This window comes from Stegastes partitus, unplaced genomic scaffold, assembly GCF_000690725.1.
Source record: "Stegastes partitus isolate 25-593 unplaced genomic scaffold, Stegastes_partitus-1.0.2 Scaffold183, whole genome shotgun sequence".
NCBI classification, from domain to species: domain Eukaryota; kingdom Metazoa; phylum Chordata; class Actinopteri; family Pomacentridae; genus Stegastes; species Stegastes partitus.
Window position 1 is genome coordinate 472,358 of NW_007577914.1, and position 12,417 is coordinate 484,774.

Sequence of the window (12,417 nt, forward strand, 5' to 3'; positions counted from 1 at the left end):
AGATTCTCAGCTGCTGAATGTGGTTTCTTGCGATTCTGTTACAGGGCTCCAGACTAACTTTTCCAGTGGTAGCATGGTGCTACCAACTTTCTTCATTGGTTGCACCAGCTAATGATCTGGTTGCCCCACTCCCTTATTTTGGATCAGCATTGCCACAGCTATTAATGCACCATGCAGATGATGAATAGTTGCTTTTGCATCACTTAGTTAGGATGCAATGATCTTCAGAGATACAACTAGACATTTGTAAAATGTTTTAATCTTAAAATATATTTATTTTGTCACCAATCCTCTTCTAATACCAGTCATTAACTGGACACAGGCTAAACAATTGCTGAAAGTGCCCATAGGTAGATGCTACACTTAACCGATGTTCCCCAAACGCCTCACATGCTGCTCCGGTAGATGGTGCATTTTACTGATGTTCCCTGAACGCCTCACATGCTGCTCCAGTAGATGCTACCAGGTGCGCTGTGTTTTCCTTTTGACGTCGATTTACAGATAAGTTGTTTGTGATTAGAAAAGCCAAACTTTATTACAGCAGAGTTTGCTAACATCTTCCCCAGGGAGCAGACTCCTTCTCCCACATTTACTGTCGTGGAGTGCCTGTGAAGAGGTGGGGTGACAGGCCACAGCCCGTAAAAAAAAATCCAAATTAAAAATCTGTTAAACTATTGGTTAAATTCGAAGCGGGGAGTTTTGCATCCAATAACAACAAAGCTATTACTAAACAAATGAAACAGTTCAGAGGCAGCTTAGTGCGGTCCTTGCAGCCGTGGTCTCGCAGTAAAATCCCGAGTCCTCTGTGGCCAAGACCGAGACAATACCGAGTAAAAATGCGATCGAGTCCAAGTCAAGACTGAAATCTTCAAAAAGTGGTCTCGAGTACTACAACACTACTTATGGTGACTGTTAAGTGCTTAACCTCATTATACACTGTATACATTGCCATTTCTAATTTAAGCCTTTTCCCAGCGCTTGATAGTGGTACCACACTGCTGTTTATTGCTTTTAAATGTATTTTCGTTAATGTCTAACTGCATTCATTACAGCCGCTTTCATCAACGATAATTAATAACCGAATATATTCCTAGTTTAACCTTGTTACTTTTGTGGAGCTGTTTAAAAATGCCATTTAAAAGTCGTAGTGGACACATATCTTGTAACTGATGAGATTAGGGTTTCTTCTCAGATTTATGCAATTCCATTAACTTCCTGCTATCATTAAGGGCAATATGCATGAAGAACATTAGGTTTTATTAGCTCATATCCATCCATCCATCCTCGATACACCGCTTAATCCTCACTAGGGTCGAGGGGGCGCTGGAGTCTATCCCAGCCGATTTAGGGCAAAGGCAGGAGACACCCTGGACAGGTCGCCAGTCAATCGCAGAGCTACACTTAGAGACAGACAACCAAGCACACTCACACCTATGGACAATCTAGAATCACTAATAAACCATGCTTTTGGACTGTGTGGGGGGAAGCCGGAGAGAACCCACACTGCACGGGGAGAAGATGCAAATGTTACGGGCAGGGCGGAAACTCAAGTGCAGACAACAGAGACGCGGTAGACCAAGGCGGTTTAACAATTTATTACACAATAAAGAGAATCCAAAAACAATATAATTTCAAAAAGCTCAACCAACACCAGGTACTGACTGGCAAGGAAGAAACAAAATTAAATACTAACTCAAAGAGCTCAACTAAGTGCTGAGGTGGATAGGCAGACTAAAATAAAAACTAAAGGAGCTCAGGAAAGTAATGTTGAGTATGCAAATAAGAAAATAAAACTAAATTCAAACCAAGGGAGCTCAGACTAAATATGCTGACAAACTAACAGAATCAAACAAAAGAAGCTCAGACTAACACTGAGAGAAATACTACACAACTAACGAAAAAAAACTCAAAGCTAAATGCTGAGAAGACAGACAGACTAAATAGAACAACTGACGAAATACTCACTGACTGATAAAGAGTTGAACAAAAGATAAACAGACGAACTGGAAAAAACTACTAATCAATGACGGACTAAAGGTACACACTAAATGCAGTTACTGAGAATACAGCAGACAGAGCGGTGGCGGCTTAACTGGCTCAATACAGACGGAGAGCGACAGCTGGCGGCGGAGTGAACCGGAGAATGGCTGAAACCAGAGCAGACAGGTGTAGTGCAGAGTCCAGGGGTGGGTAGGCGGCAGGTGGGGAAAGATGAACCGTGACGAGTGGATGGTTGGTGGTGGTGATCGGCAGTAGATCGGGCTGGGTCGCAAAAAGTCAGGAGTTAAAACTAGCAAGACGAACTGATGGCTAGACGAATGCACAGGTAATACTGACTGCATGGTACGACGGTCTGGCGTTGGAGCATCGTCCGACCGCAGCTGAAATACTGGTAGCCAGAGAGGTTGCAGCTGAAGCAAACCAATCCTGCGGTGCCAGACAGCGGATTAGAGATGAGGGACACCTGTCTGCATGCTCCGCCGCCAGCCATACCTGAGAGAGAGAGAGGGAGCCAGAGAGAGAGAGAGCCAAAGAGGGAGGAAAAAACAGAAACCAGCCGCCACCAAAAGTGCAGGGCATGACAGCAAGCCCCATGCAGAAAGATCCCAGTGCCCCCACCGCGACGCGAACCGGAGGTCTTCTTGCTGCGAGGCAACAGTGCTATCAACTGCGCCACCTTGCAGCCTCTCAGCTCATATGTCCATCGAAACTACCATGGAATTAGAGGCTACTGCTATTGGAGTGGCATACATAATCAGAATTAAGTTTTTCTCCAAAAACTAGGAGGAACATTGTCTAGTCACCCCTATTTGTTTCTCATTGTGTACTTTTTTTCAGGTTGGAGAGCTGCGTGGTGCACAAATATACTCATCCAGGTACATTTGTTGTAGTAGCCGAATGCAACGGCAGTAAAATGCTCTCCCAGGAAATAATTACCATTCAAGAGCCTGTCACAGAGATTGGTGTCATCAGATGCTATGCTGGAAATCGGTCTTTCTGTGAAACCAACTGCAAAGCCCAGGATGGAGAAGCATTTCAGATTCAAATGGAAGTAACAGCAGGTAGGTACAAAAGTGACCATAATATAAAATAAATCATCATGTGCAATTTGATAGCACTACTTGAAAGCATAAGGTTTTGCTGTTTGTATTTTTTCCCCAAAGTCTGTCTGAATCCAATTTATCTTGCTGCAGGTACGAATGTGGTCTACAGAATCCAAAGCGATGAGAAGTTTTTGTCTGGCCTTTCTGTGGTCAGAGGAAATGTGCCTCAGAACATCACAGTGACTCCAGGAATGGTGAAGCAGCTCGGGCCCAGCTGCCACCGCCTCACACTTTATGCTTCCAACATGGTCACATTCCCTCATGTGTCCAAAGACCTGCAGGTAAATGATTGTTGAACAAATAAACGCCCCGGGTCGTCTTATGTAGAAAAGTGAAAAAGCTGTTCCTTCATGTTTTTGTTGATTGTAACACTGCTTTAAAAGATAGAAAGTCCTAAGATGATCATTTGATTAAAGAGCTGATTGAGAAGTTAAGATATTTCAGAATTAGAAAATTTAATTTAACCTTTACATGTAAAATCCCATCAGACAAATAGTGGTGTATCTGTAAATACCAGAACACAGTGGATACATCATCTCTCTGAATTTTAAATATATCAATTAGTGATTTCACATCAGGCTTCAAAATGCTAAGCTTTATTCCTGGTGCCTTCATTAGTCTAATCAGTGTAACACTTTTAAACACTGCAGCACAGTGTGAAGATGCATTGCTGATCTAGGTTTAAACTTAAAGTGTGGCCTGAATTTTAAACCAATTGCTTATTAATCATAGAATGTCAATGGTTTTGCCACACAACCACAAGCCTTAGTTCAAACAGTATCATACAAATATTTTGCCTTAAATTACTTACTTTAAAATTATTTTATTCCCACAAGACTAGAGCTTAGACTAGTTTGTAGTCAGTGGGGAGAGTTTCAAAAATTCCAGATGACAAAACAGCCGCCTAGCTGGCCTTCTTGCTGTTGGACTACTAAATAATATCGGCTGGCTCGCTATGTCTTGTGTGGTTGCACTTAGTCAATGTTTAGCTGTGTTCGCAAAGTTGTCATTGTGCAGGTTTTTGATCATTTTTCTTTCATTGCTGTTCCTGGCTACGACTCACTATCCTAAATTAAAGAGAGTGAATGGTAAATTATACCAGCATTGCTGTTGAGCTGAAGCACATGTGACACTAATTTACCTGTTGATAGGTTTTCAAACAGAATTTAATGCACCAGAGACCTGCAGTTACCACTTATGGTCGTCGAAGCCGCTGTTGTCAGTGCTTAGCTTAAGTTACACAGTGCTGCTTTTAAGGCCCCTCAAGTCATCGATTAAACCTCCCACATCTCATCTCTGTATATCAACGTTACATGTTTACGTTTTTTCCTTGAAAGCAATTCTTTCACGGTTTAAAAATACTTAAATGTAATCCTGCCTCCTTTAGAGAGTGCAGATCTCTGCAGGCACCACCCTCTCACTGTACCTATCCCTCCACTACTTACTGCAGCTCAAGCACACCAGCTAACCTAGACTCTGCTCAAATGATATAAAGATACTCTACACTCCACAATAGGAAGTTTGTTTAATTTACCCCAGACATGCTGGAGCCAAAACTGATTCTGAAGAAGAAGAGTGATGCAGGAAGTGAGGAGGATTGATTCCTTGGCTTTCTTATGTATAAATCCTTCACTGTCTGAGTCTTTTAGGACCATCTACACTGAAATGATAGGTGGTCTTTTAGGTAGAAATGATCAGCCAAGGCCTTGACTGCTCACTTTGATCATGATGTGTCTTCCAGCGTACAAAAAAAGGACAACCATTTTAAAAAACACCACAAAGGCAAAAACTTGATTTTACCAAGAGAAGGTCTTTAACTTTTGTAAACACTGAAGCTTTACTTTTTTTTTTTTTTTTTTTTAACAGCAAAAAGCAGTGAAAATAATGGAACTTAATGCTCCAAGTCTTCTTCATTCTGCCTCATTTTGTTAGTCTCACAGTTTTAGCCACAGAAACTCCTCTTTACCACAAATGTTTGATAAAAATGAAACTGCCCTGGGGCACCGCTATAGCTCACCTGGTTGAGCTGGCGTCCCATGAGTAGGGCTACAGTCCCGATGTGGAGGTCATGAGTTCGAATCCTGCTCATAGCCCTTTCCTACATGTCCTTCTCCCTTACTTTCCTGTCTCTCTCTCACTGAACTATCAAATAAAGGCCAAAAAAATAACTTAAAAAAAAAAAAAAAAATGAAACTACCCTGAAGAGAATATTACTTACTACTTAGAGAATATTATTATGTAAATAACAACTAACTGCTGAAAACTTAATCTCCAAAATCAATTCAATGATTTATTTGGCAATTAAGTCAGAGAAATTGAATGTTGTACTTAATAACCAAATACAAGTTTTACTGGTGAAGAAATAAAAAAGGGAAAAGGGTGCATGTCTCTGTTTTTAATACATACGTTCTACGTATACTGCAGGTGTGTATTCTGGAGAAAATCGCCGGGCTTCAGGCCTCCATCTTGACAGAGAGGGATGACTGTTCTCACTCTCCAGATACTACTCTTGGCGTTTCACTTGAGCGGGGCGCGCCTGTGCTGTTGCTCTTCTCTCTAACTGGAGACAATAGCTCATTCTCTGAAACCAGAGAAATGAACAAAAGGAAGGAAATTTTTCATATTGAACACCCAATTCAAGGTTTGGGAGGCATCTGAAAAATGAAGCAAAATATCTGAAAGATGATGGATATGTGCAGATTTTACTGATCATTCTGTGGTTTACTGTGTCGTTTGCTACAGGACCCTTGAAAGTGAAACTCAGAGCACAGAATGCCTTCTCCTCACTGGAAGCAGATGTGGATATGTTTACTTATTGTGGCAAGGAGTCAGCCTTTGAATTAAATGGTCCTATTGTCGATTTGTTGAGATTCAGCCAGAGAATGGTAACTTATTTAAAAGCCATCAGACATTTAAATACTGGTTGCAAAGTGATTTTTAAAGAAAGTTTATCCTTTGACTGTAGTTTTCCTAATATTGGTTCCACCTTAAAGTATAGGCTGAAGTATTTATGAATCCTTGTGTTCATTTTCAGAAAAAGAAATATGCTAGAGATGCCAAATCTTCATTAAAAATCACAGCAACACCTTCTGCTTCGATGAGTACCAGAGCAAGTATCACGCTTTCAATAACTGGCAATTCTGGCAAACTTGACAACAAAAATTTTCGGCCCGAATGGGAATGCAGTAAGAATTCAGTTTATTTACTCGTTCCTTACACATAGCGAGATCGAGAATTAAATGTCTGGTATGTTCCAATATATTGTGATGTGTCACAAATACGTTGATTGAGAAGGAAATTAGGACAGAAAATTTGCATTTATGAAGCCATGCACATGTGAGTTGCTGTTGAGTAACTCACATCAAGGGTTCCATTCTCACTAAGGACATGCAATGATACAGCTGAAAATGAACAGTAATTTTTTTAAAAAACAAAAAAAATGACTAATCATTAGAAAGGTTTTTGCTTTTTTAAATATTCTATTTCTCTTAAGTAACAAAATGTCAGAATGTTTTACAAGCTGAACGGGATTTATCAGTTCTTTATGTGTCTGGTTTATTTACAGAAAAACCTTGTCAATGCCAAAACAAATACCAAACAAATACTCACATCATTAAGGACAGCTGCCTGCCAGAACCATTTCATTTTAATAGGTATCACTTTGAACTGAAGAAGACAGATGGTGGTGGTGATGATGATGATGGTGATGACAGTAAGAAGAAGGATAAAGATGATGACGATGATGATGACGATGACAGTAAACGTAGAGATGATGATGATGGTGGTGATGACAGTAAGAAGAAGGATAAAGATGATGACGATGATGATGACGATGACAGTAAACGTAAACGTAGAGATGATGATGATGATGACGATGACAGTAAACGTAAACGTAGAGATGATGATGATGATGACAATAAGAAGGACAAAGTCGATTCTGACAGCATTTGTATCACCCTTGCCCCGACTGAAATAGCATCTTTGATAAAGTAATTGATCTTTTTTAATCTGAGGTTATCTTATTGCTCCTCTGATATTCTCATCTGTTTTCTTGACACCTAATCTGACTATTTCATGTGTACATGTAATTTTGTTTGGAATTATATTAGAATTAACATTTTGGTGAGTTATTTGGAGGTAATAGTTCTGATAGCATGATAGAAACATTAACTCCATTGTATTATGGTAAAGTATTCATACTATAGTATTAATGTAAAGTATGAAAACCTTATTATTAATGTTATGTGCATCAAAACAAAGCAACATTTTTCCACGAAGAAGAGTGTGCCCATCTCACTAAAGAAAAGAAACAAAGTATTCTGCAGAAACTGAGAGAATGTTGGGGCTTAAATTTCATATTCTACCATCGGTTATATATATAGTTATGCTCGAAATTATGAATAATCATGCAACATTTTGAGTTATGGTGATTTTTTTTTTTTTTTTTTTTTGACCAATAGGTTTTGTCTGGCCAAATTGTGCACAAAAGATACAAAAGACAGTAAGACATTGCTTTAAAGATGTTAATCATACATTTAAACCTATTCTGCAATGTTTGTTTGTTTTTTTAAATTAATACTGCCATGTCCAGAGTTATTCATATTCTGTGAGCAGTGGCAAAGCCTTTAGCCACAGCAATCAAACTTCAACTTTGAGATCTAAAAGAAACAGCCATCCCTCAATTCATGGGGAAAAAAAGGTCGTAAATGCACATTTGGAACACTTGATCCATAACAGCTCACTCTGTGGTAACAACTTGTTGCAAAATTCAGATACAGTATCAAAGATACGTCATGACAGACGTCAGGTGAAAAAAATAAACCTTTTTTACAGTTTACAAACTGCACCTAATCATGCTAGTATCAAACAACGCTGTACAACTATTGATCAATCAACCTAAACTCATGGCACAACAGAGAAAAAGATTTTTTTTTAATTTGCTGGACAGGCAGATGTAATAATAATAATAATAATAATAATAATAATAATATGTATATGCTATTTTTGTAAAAATGAGATCAATATTATTTATTTACTCAGTTTTCTGTCATCATACATATAAACACACCTGCTGTAATGTATATCATTCTAATGATTATATTTGACTCCTTTTGACTATTTTGTCAGTGTTTGTTTTATTATATTTGCCATGTGTTTTTCATTTTGGCTCCTCATCTTTTTCGATGTCTGTTTTCTTGTTTATTTCCCTTCCTTTTTGAAGCAAATGTTTGATTTGCATGTGCGAAGAAGAAAAATGGACTCTATATTTTTGAAACCCTTGACTTTACAACATTGTGCACTATAATGCTTTGTTTTCTTTGTATCAGTTATCATCATGAATAATGAGAATCAAACAGAGAAAATAAACCTAAATTGATGATGAGTGTTTGGGCGCAGTTTAGATTTTTTGATGCTTTACATTATATCATTAGTAGTTTTGTTATTTTTTTATTTAATTTTTTTTGAATGATGTAAATATTCTAGCTGTGTGTTAACCAAAGTTTTTTTTTTTTTAATTTGTACCACAGACTGTCTTGTTTTGAAGGCTGTGACCAAACTAAACAAAACAAGGATGTAAAAATTAAAATGGAATGTGATATTAGAGAGTGTCCACAAGTCTTGTGGAATATTGAGGACCCAAGAGATGAAAAGCACTGGGAAGTGAGTCCGATAAATTAATTCTAAATTGTATGCAGCTAAAAGATTGCATACTGTTGAATAATGTTTTTTTGTTTGTTTGTTTGTTTTTAATGGCATTATCTTATTAAATTTTGAATGATTTACAGAAAGAGACAAAGGAATGCTACAAACAGGCCAACCAAAGGCCACTCTACAGGCGACAGGAAGGTGGGGTTCAGTATACTGTGAAATCCAATGATATTGAAAAGGCCAAGTCCAAGGGTGATGATGTCACTGTGGTGGTAGTAACAAGTGTGTATACTTTTTTTTTTTAATAATACTAAATTAAACTTCTGTAAACAGTCTTGTCAAGGTCTGTTCATAATTTTTTGGCAACCATACAATTGTGGCAATGTTGCAAAAACATCTTAAATTATTAACAACGGAAGTAGTTTAACAGTAGTTTATCAGCTGCAGCTGATCATTGGTAATGTTGGTAATTTGCTGTTTTCTGATTATTAACCATGGAATACAAAACAGTTGTTTTTTGTTTGTTAAAACTTCTTATTTCTTTGACATAATGTACATTTGTCCATTTCTTTTATTCCAAAGAGGATACTGTACCAATTTACAAAAAATATATTTTAAAGACATCTGGAGACAACAGTGCTTCTATAACCAATAAGCCGACGACTACTGCTGCAACAGTGGATGCTGGAAACACTAAAGACCAAAAAAACAACAATGCTGGTTCAACTAAAGCATCCTCTGGCACTAACAGTGCCTCCACTGGCTCTACTACCACCACTACTGCTGCAAATGGTTCTCCTGGTCAAACCACTACTGCTAATGGTCAAACCACAACTGCTGATGGTTCCCCTGATCAAACCACAACTGCTAATGGTTCCCCTGGACACGCCACTACTGCTAAAGGTCAAACCACTACTACTGCTACTGGCACTGGTACTTTAGCTCCTACTACTGGTTCTACTGGGACTGGTACTGCTGTAACTGTTGCTACTACTCCTGGAACTGGTACTTCTGCTGCAACTGGTGCTACAACTTCATCAGTAACCACCAGCAACACTGGTGTCCTATCATGTAATATAGCACCATCAAGTGGAACACTCCTTGATGCTTTTATTATAACTTGCAACACTGAAAAGCCCTGTTCTAACTGTCAGTATTGTCTTACGGCTAATGGTAAGTACTTTCTGGTTGAAAAAAGTATTTTAATAAGATTTATCTGGCGGGAACAATCTCAATTTTCTCTTTATGCTATTCACATAATAACTCTTGTGTATTTTCAAACACATTTTTTTTGTTTGACATTGTCAGGTAAGCATCTGCGTTGCAGTGGCAACAGTGAAGTAAAGGCTGTCTTCCTTCCTCTTGGAAACAGCAGTGCTAACTACAACCTAGTTATAACAGCAACTGCAACAAGTGGCAGCTTTGCAGTGAATGCCACCATAACTACACAGGTTTGTCGAGAACAGAATAGATGTACTGACAAGAGAAAAACTATGGGAGTGTACTTTTTGCTCCACTATGTTAAGAAAATGTTTTTTTCTCCTCAGGTGCGGGATTCCAGAGACAACTCTGGCTCTTCAGTAGATGATCTCAAGAATGCAGTAGCCACTGCTGTGGACCAGCTAAATAATCAAGGTCTACTGTCAGGAGAAACTGTTGGACAAATGTTAAATTCTGTGGCTGATAAACTGAACGATCAGTCGGATGAATACCAAAAAGCAGAAAGGCAACAGGTAAATGCACTCGCAGGCTATAGATTTTGTTAAAATATTTGTGGAAATTGTCTTGCAATGCAAAAATGTCTAGTTAACTAGTGGGTGTAGGTGGTTTGGATCAACCTGAGAAAACACAACATTTCTAGTTATTTACTTAATTTGTAGGGGAATGACTACAATATTGAGCATGAATTTAACGGTATAATATATAATGTCAGAGTTAACATTATTATAGGACTCCCCTGGCTGTCCACACTGTGACAGTGTAAAACTGAGCAAACTAGGCAGTCAAGACAATACTAATAAAGAGCATTGGTGCAGTGGAAAACAATCTAGGTCAGAATTTGAAATGCTTTAGCAGAAAATTAATTCTTCTAACACTTAAGTGTTAGAAGAATTAATTTTCTGGAGAATTCGGTTTTAAAAAATCACATCACCTTAATGTGGCTTTGGCTGTATGGGTCACACTAAATGCACTTTGCAGACTTCCTGAAATATCAGCACATTCATTTTTTAGGGTGAATAGCATGAGCACAACTTAGGCTACATGAATCATCATATTAAACATTTGTTTTTGAGTTTGACCAAAACACAGAAGTAAGTCTCGATCAGGGCCAATTCAACAGCTGCATGAGCGTGAATTCCTACTGGAGACGTCACAACCAACCAGATAAAATGGTTTGTGTCTGCAACTTTTTGGACTGTAAAAGTATAGATTGACTGCTTATTAAGCCACAAAGTCTTGTTATCTACTTACTCTTACAACAATAAGGATGTGTCAATATGGTGAGTTTGGATTTGGCAGAATGTTAATTTTACATAATAATGGATCACATTTCCAGTTAACTTCTACAAAGGTGTGCGTAACAGGTGACAGATGTGTCTCTTCAGCACAAATCATTAGCAAGATTGTTTTTTAGATTGGGGCCCCATGGCCTAAGTACCTAATGAAGCAATGTGCATTGATATTGGATATAAAATCCTTTGTGAGGGCCTGGGATTTTCTTCATATGGATAAATTAACCTTTACAAAACAAAAATATATGTATCATAAATGCTTGGAAATACTTTTGTCTTTTGAAGCTCCGGAAGATGTTGCTGGACACACTGGTTGACACAGAAAGCGAAATTCCCACCAGAACACCATTGGAAATCGAGGTGATAGCCAGAGCACTAGATGCTCTCGTCCAGGAAGGCACTGAACTCAGTTTGTCTTCACAGGTACTGTACAGAGAATACAGGACAGAGGAATGGATGACCACTTTATTTTACACTACATTAACAAGATGTAGCAGGTCCTACTTTTACTTTTAGCAAAATGAAAAAAAAAAAAAACAATATTATGGCATAATGCTGCCCAGAAAATATGTCTATGTTAATAACAGTTGATTCTCACCTCCAGGAGAAGGCTTCAGCATTGTTTGCAAACCTCAGCTCATCTCTCCTCCTCATGGTTGAGGACAAAAGTGAAAAAAACAAGAAAGAAGTACACAGTGCAGCCGGCGCCATTGTGGTGGGAGTCAGCAGTATGATGGACTATTCTTCCAATGTGAGTAAACGTCAAACATCATGCTGATGGGATTTACTTGTCTCTTGAAAGTAGGGCCATTTAAAAATTCCATATGAAGAGCAATGACGGAAACCCTTCAAAAGCAATTTTGCTCATCCCAGTTACATTTGAAGAGTTTAACATTCATTTCTACTGTACTTTTTATAAGAGCTGTTTCTTGTTAATGGGTTTCTTCAACTCAGTGTACAATGTATATTCTCTATGACTGGTGCCATTTAATTGTCTGCTGAATATGTTTGCCTTTCACCTACTACCTGTGTTAAAGTGTTATTCAAGAAGATGATTTCTGTGACCAGTGATACTTTAGAGCAGGGGTCTCGAACTCCAGTCCTCGAGGGCCGCAATCCTGCAAGTTTTAGATGTTTCCTTCTTCCAACAC

General features: G+C 38.4%; 1 protein-coding gene across 1 annotated transcript in view; it reads left to right on the forward strand.

Moving 5' to 3' along the window:
* Positions 1 to 11,560: 11,560 nt before the first annotated feature.
* LOC103356098 (polycystic kidney disease protein 1-like 2) overlaps positions 11,561 to 12,417 on the forward strand; it is a 58,496-nt gene continuing 57,639 nt past the window's right edge. Inside the window, exons 1-2 of the mRNA XM_008280148.1 lie at positions 11,561 to 11,689; positions 11,871 to 12,017. Coding sequence (XP_008278370.1) covers positions 11,561 to 11,689; positions 11,871 to 12,017 — 276 coding nt within the window. The remainder of the gene's footprint in view (positions 11,690 to 11,870; positions 12,018 to 12,417) is intronic.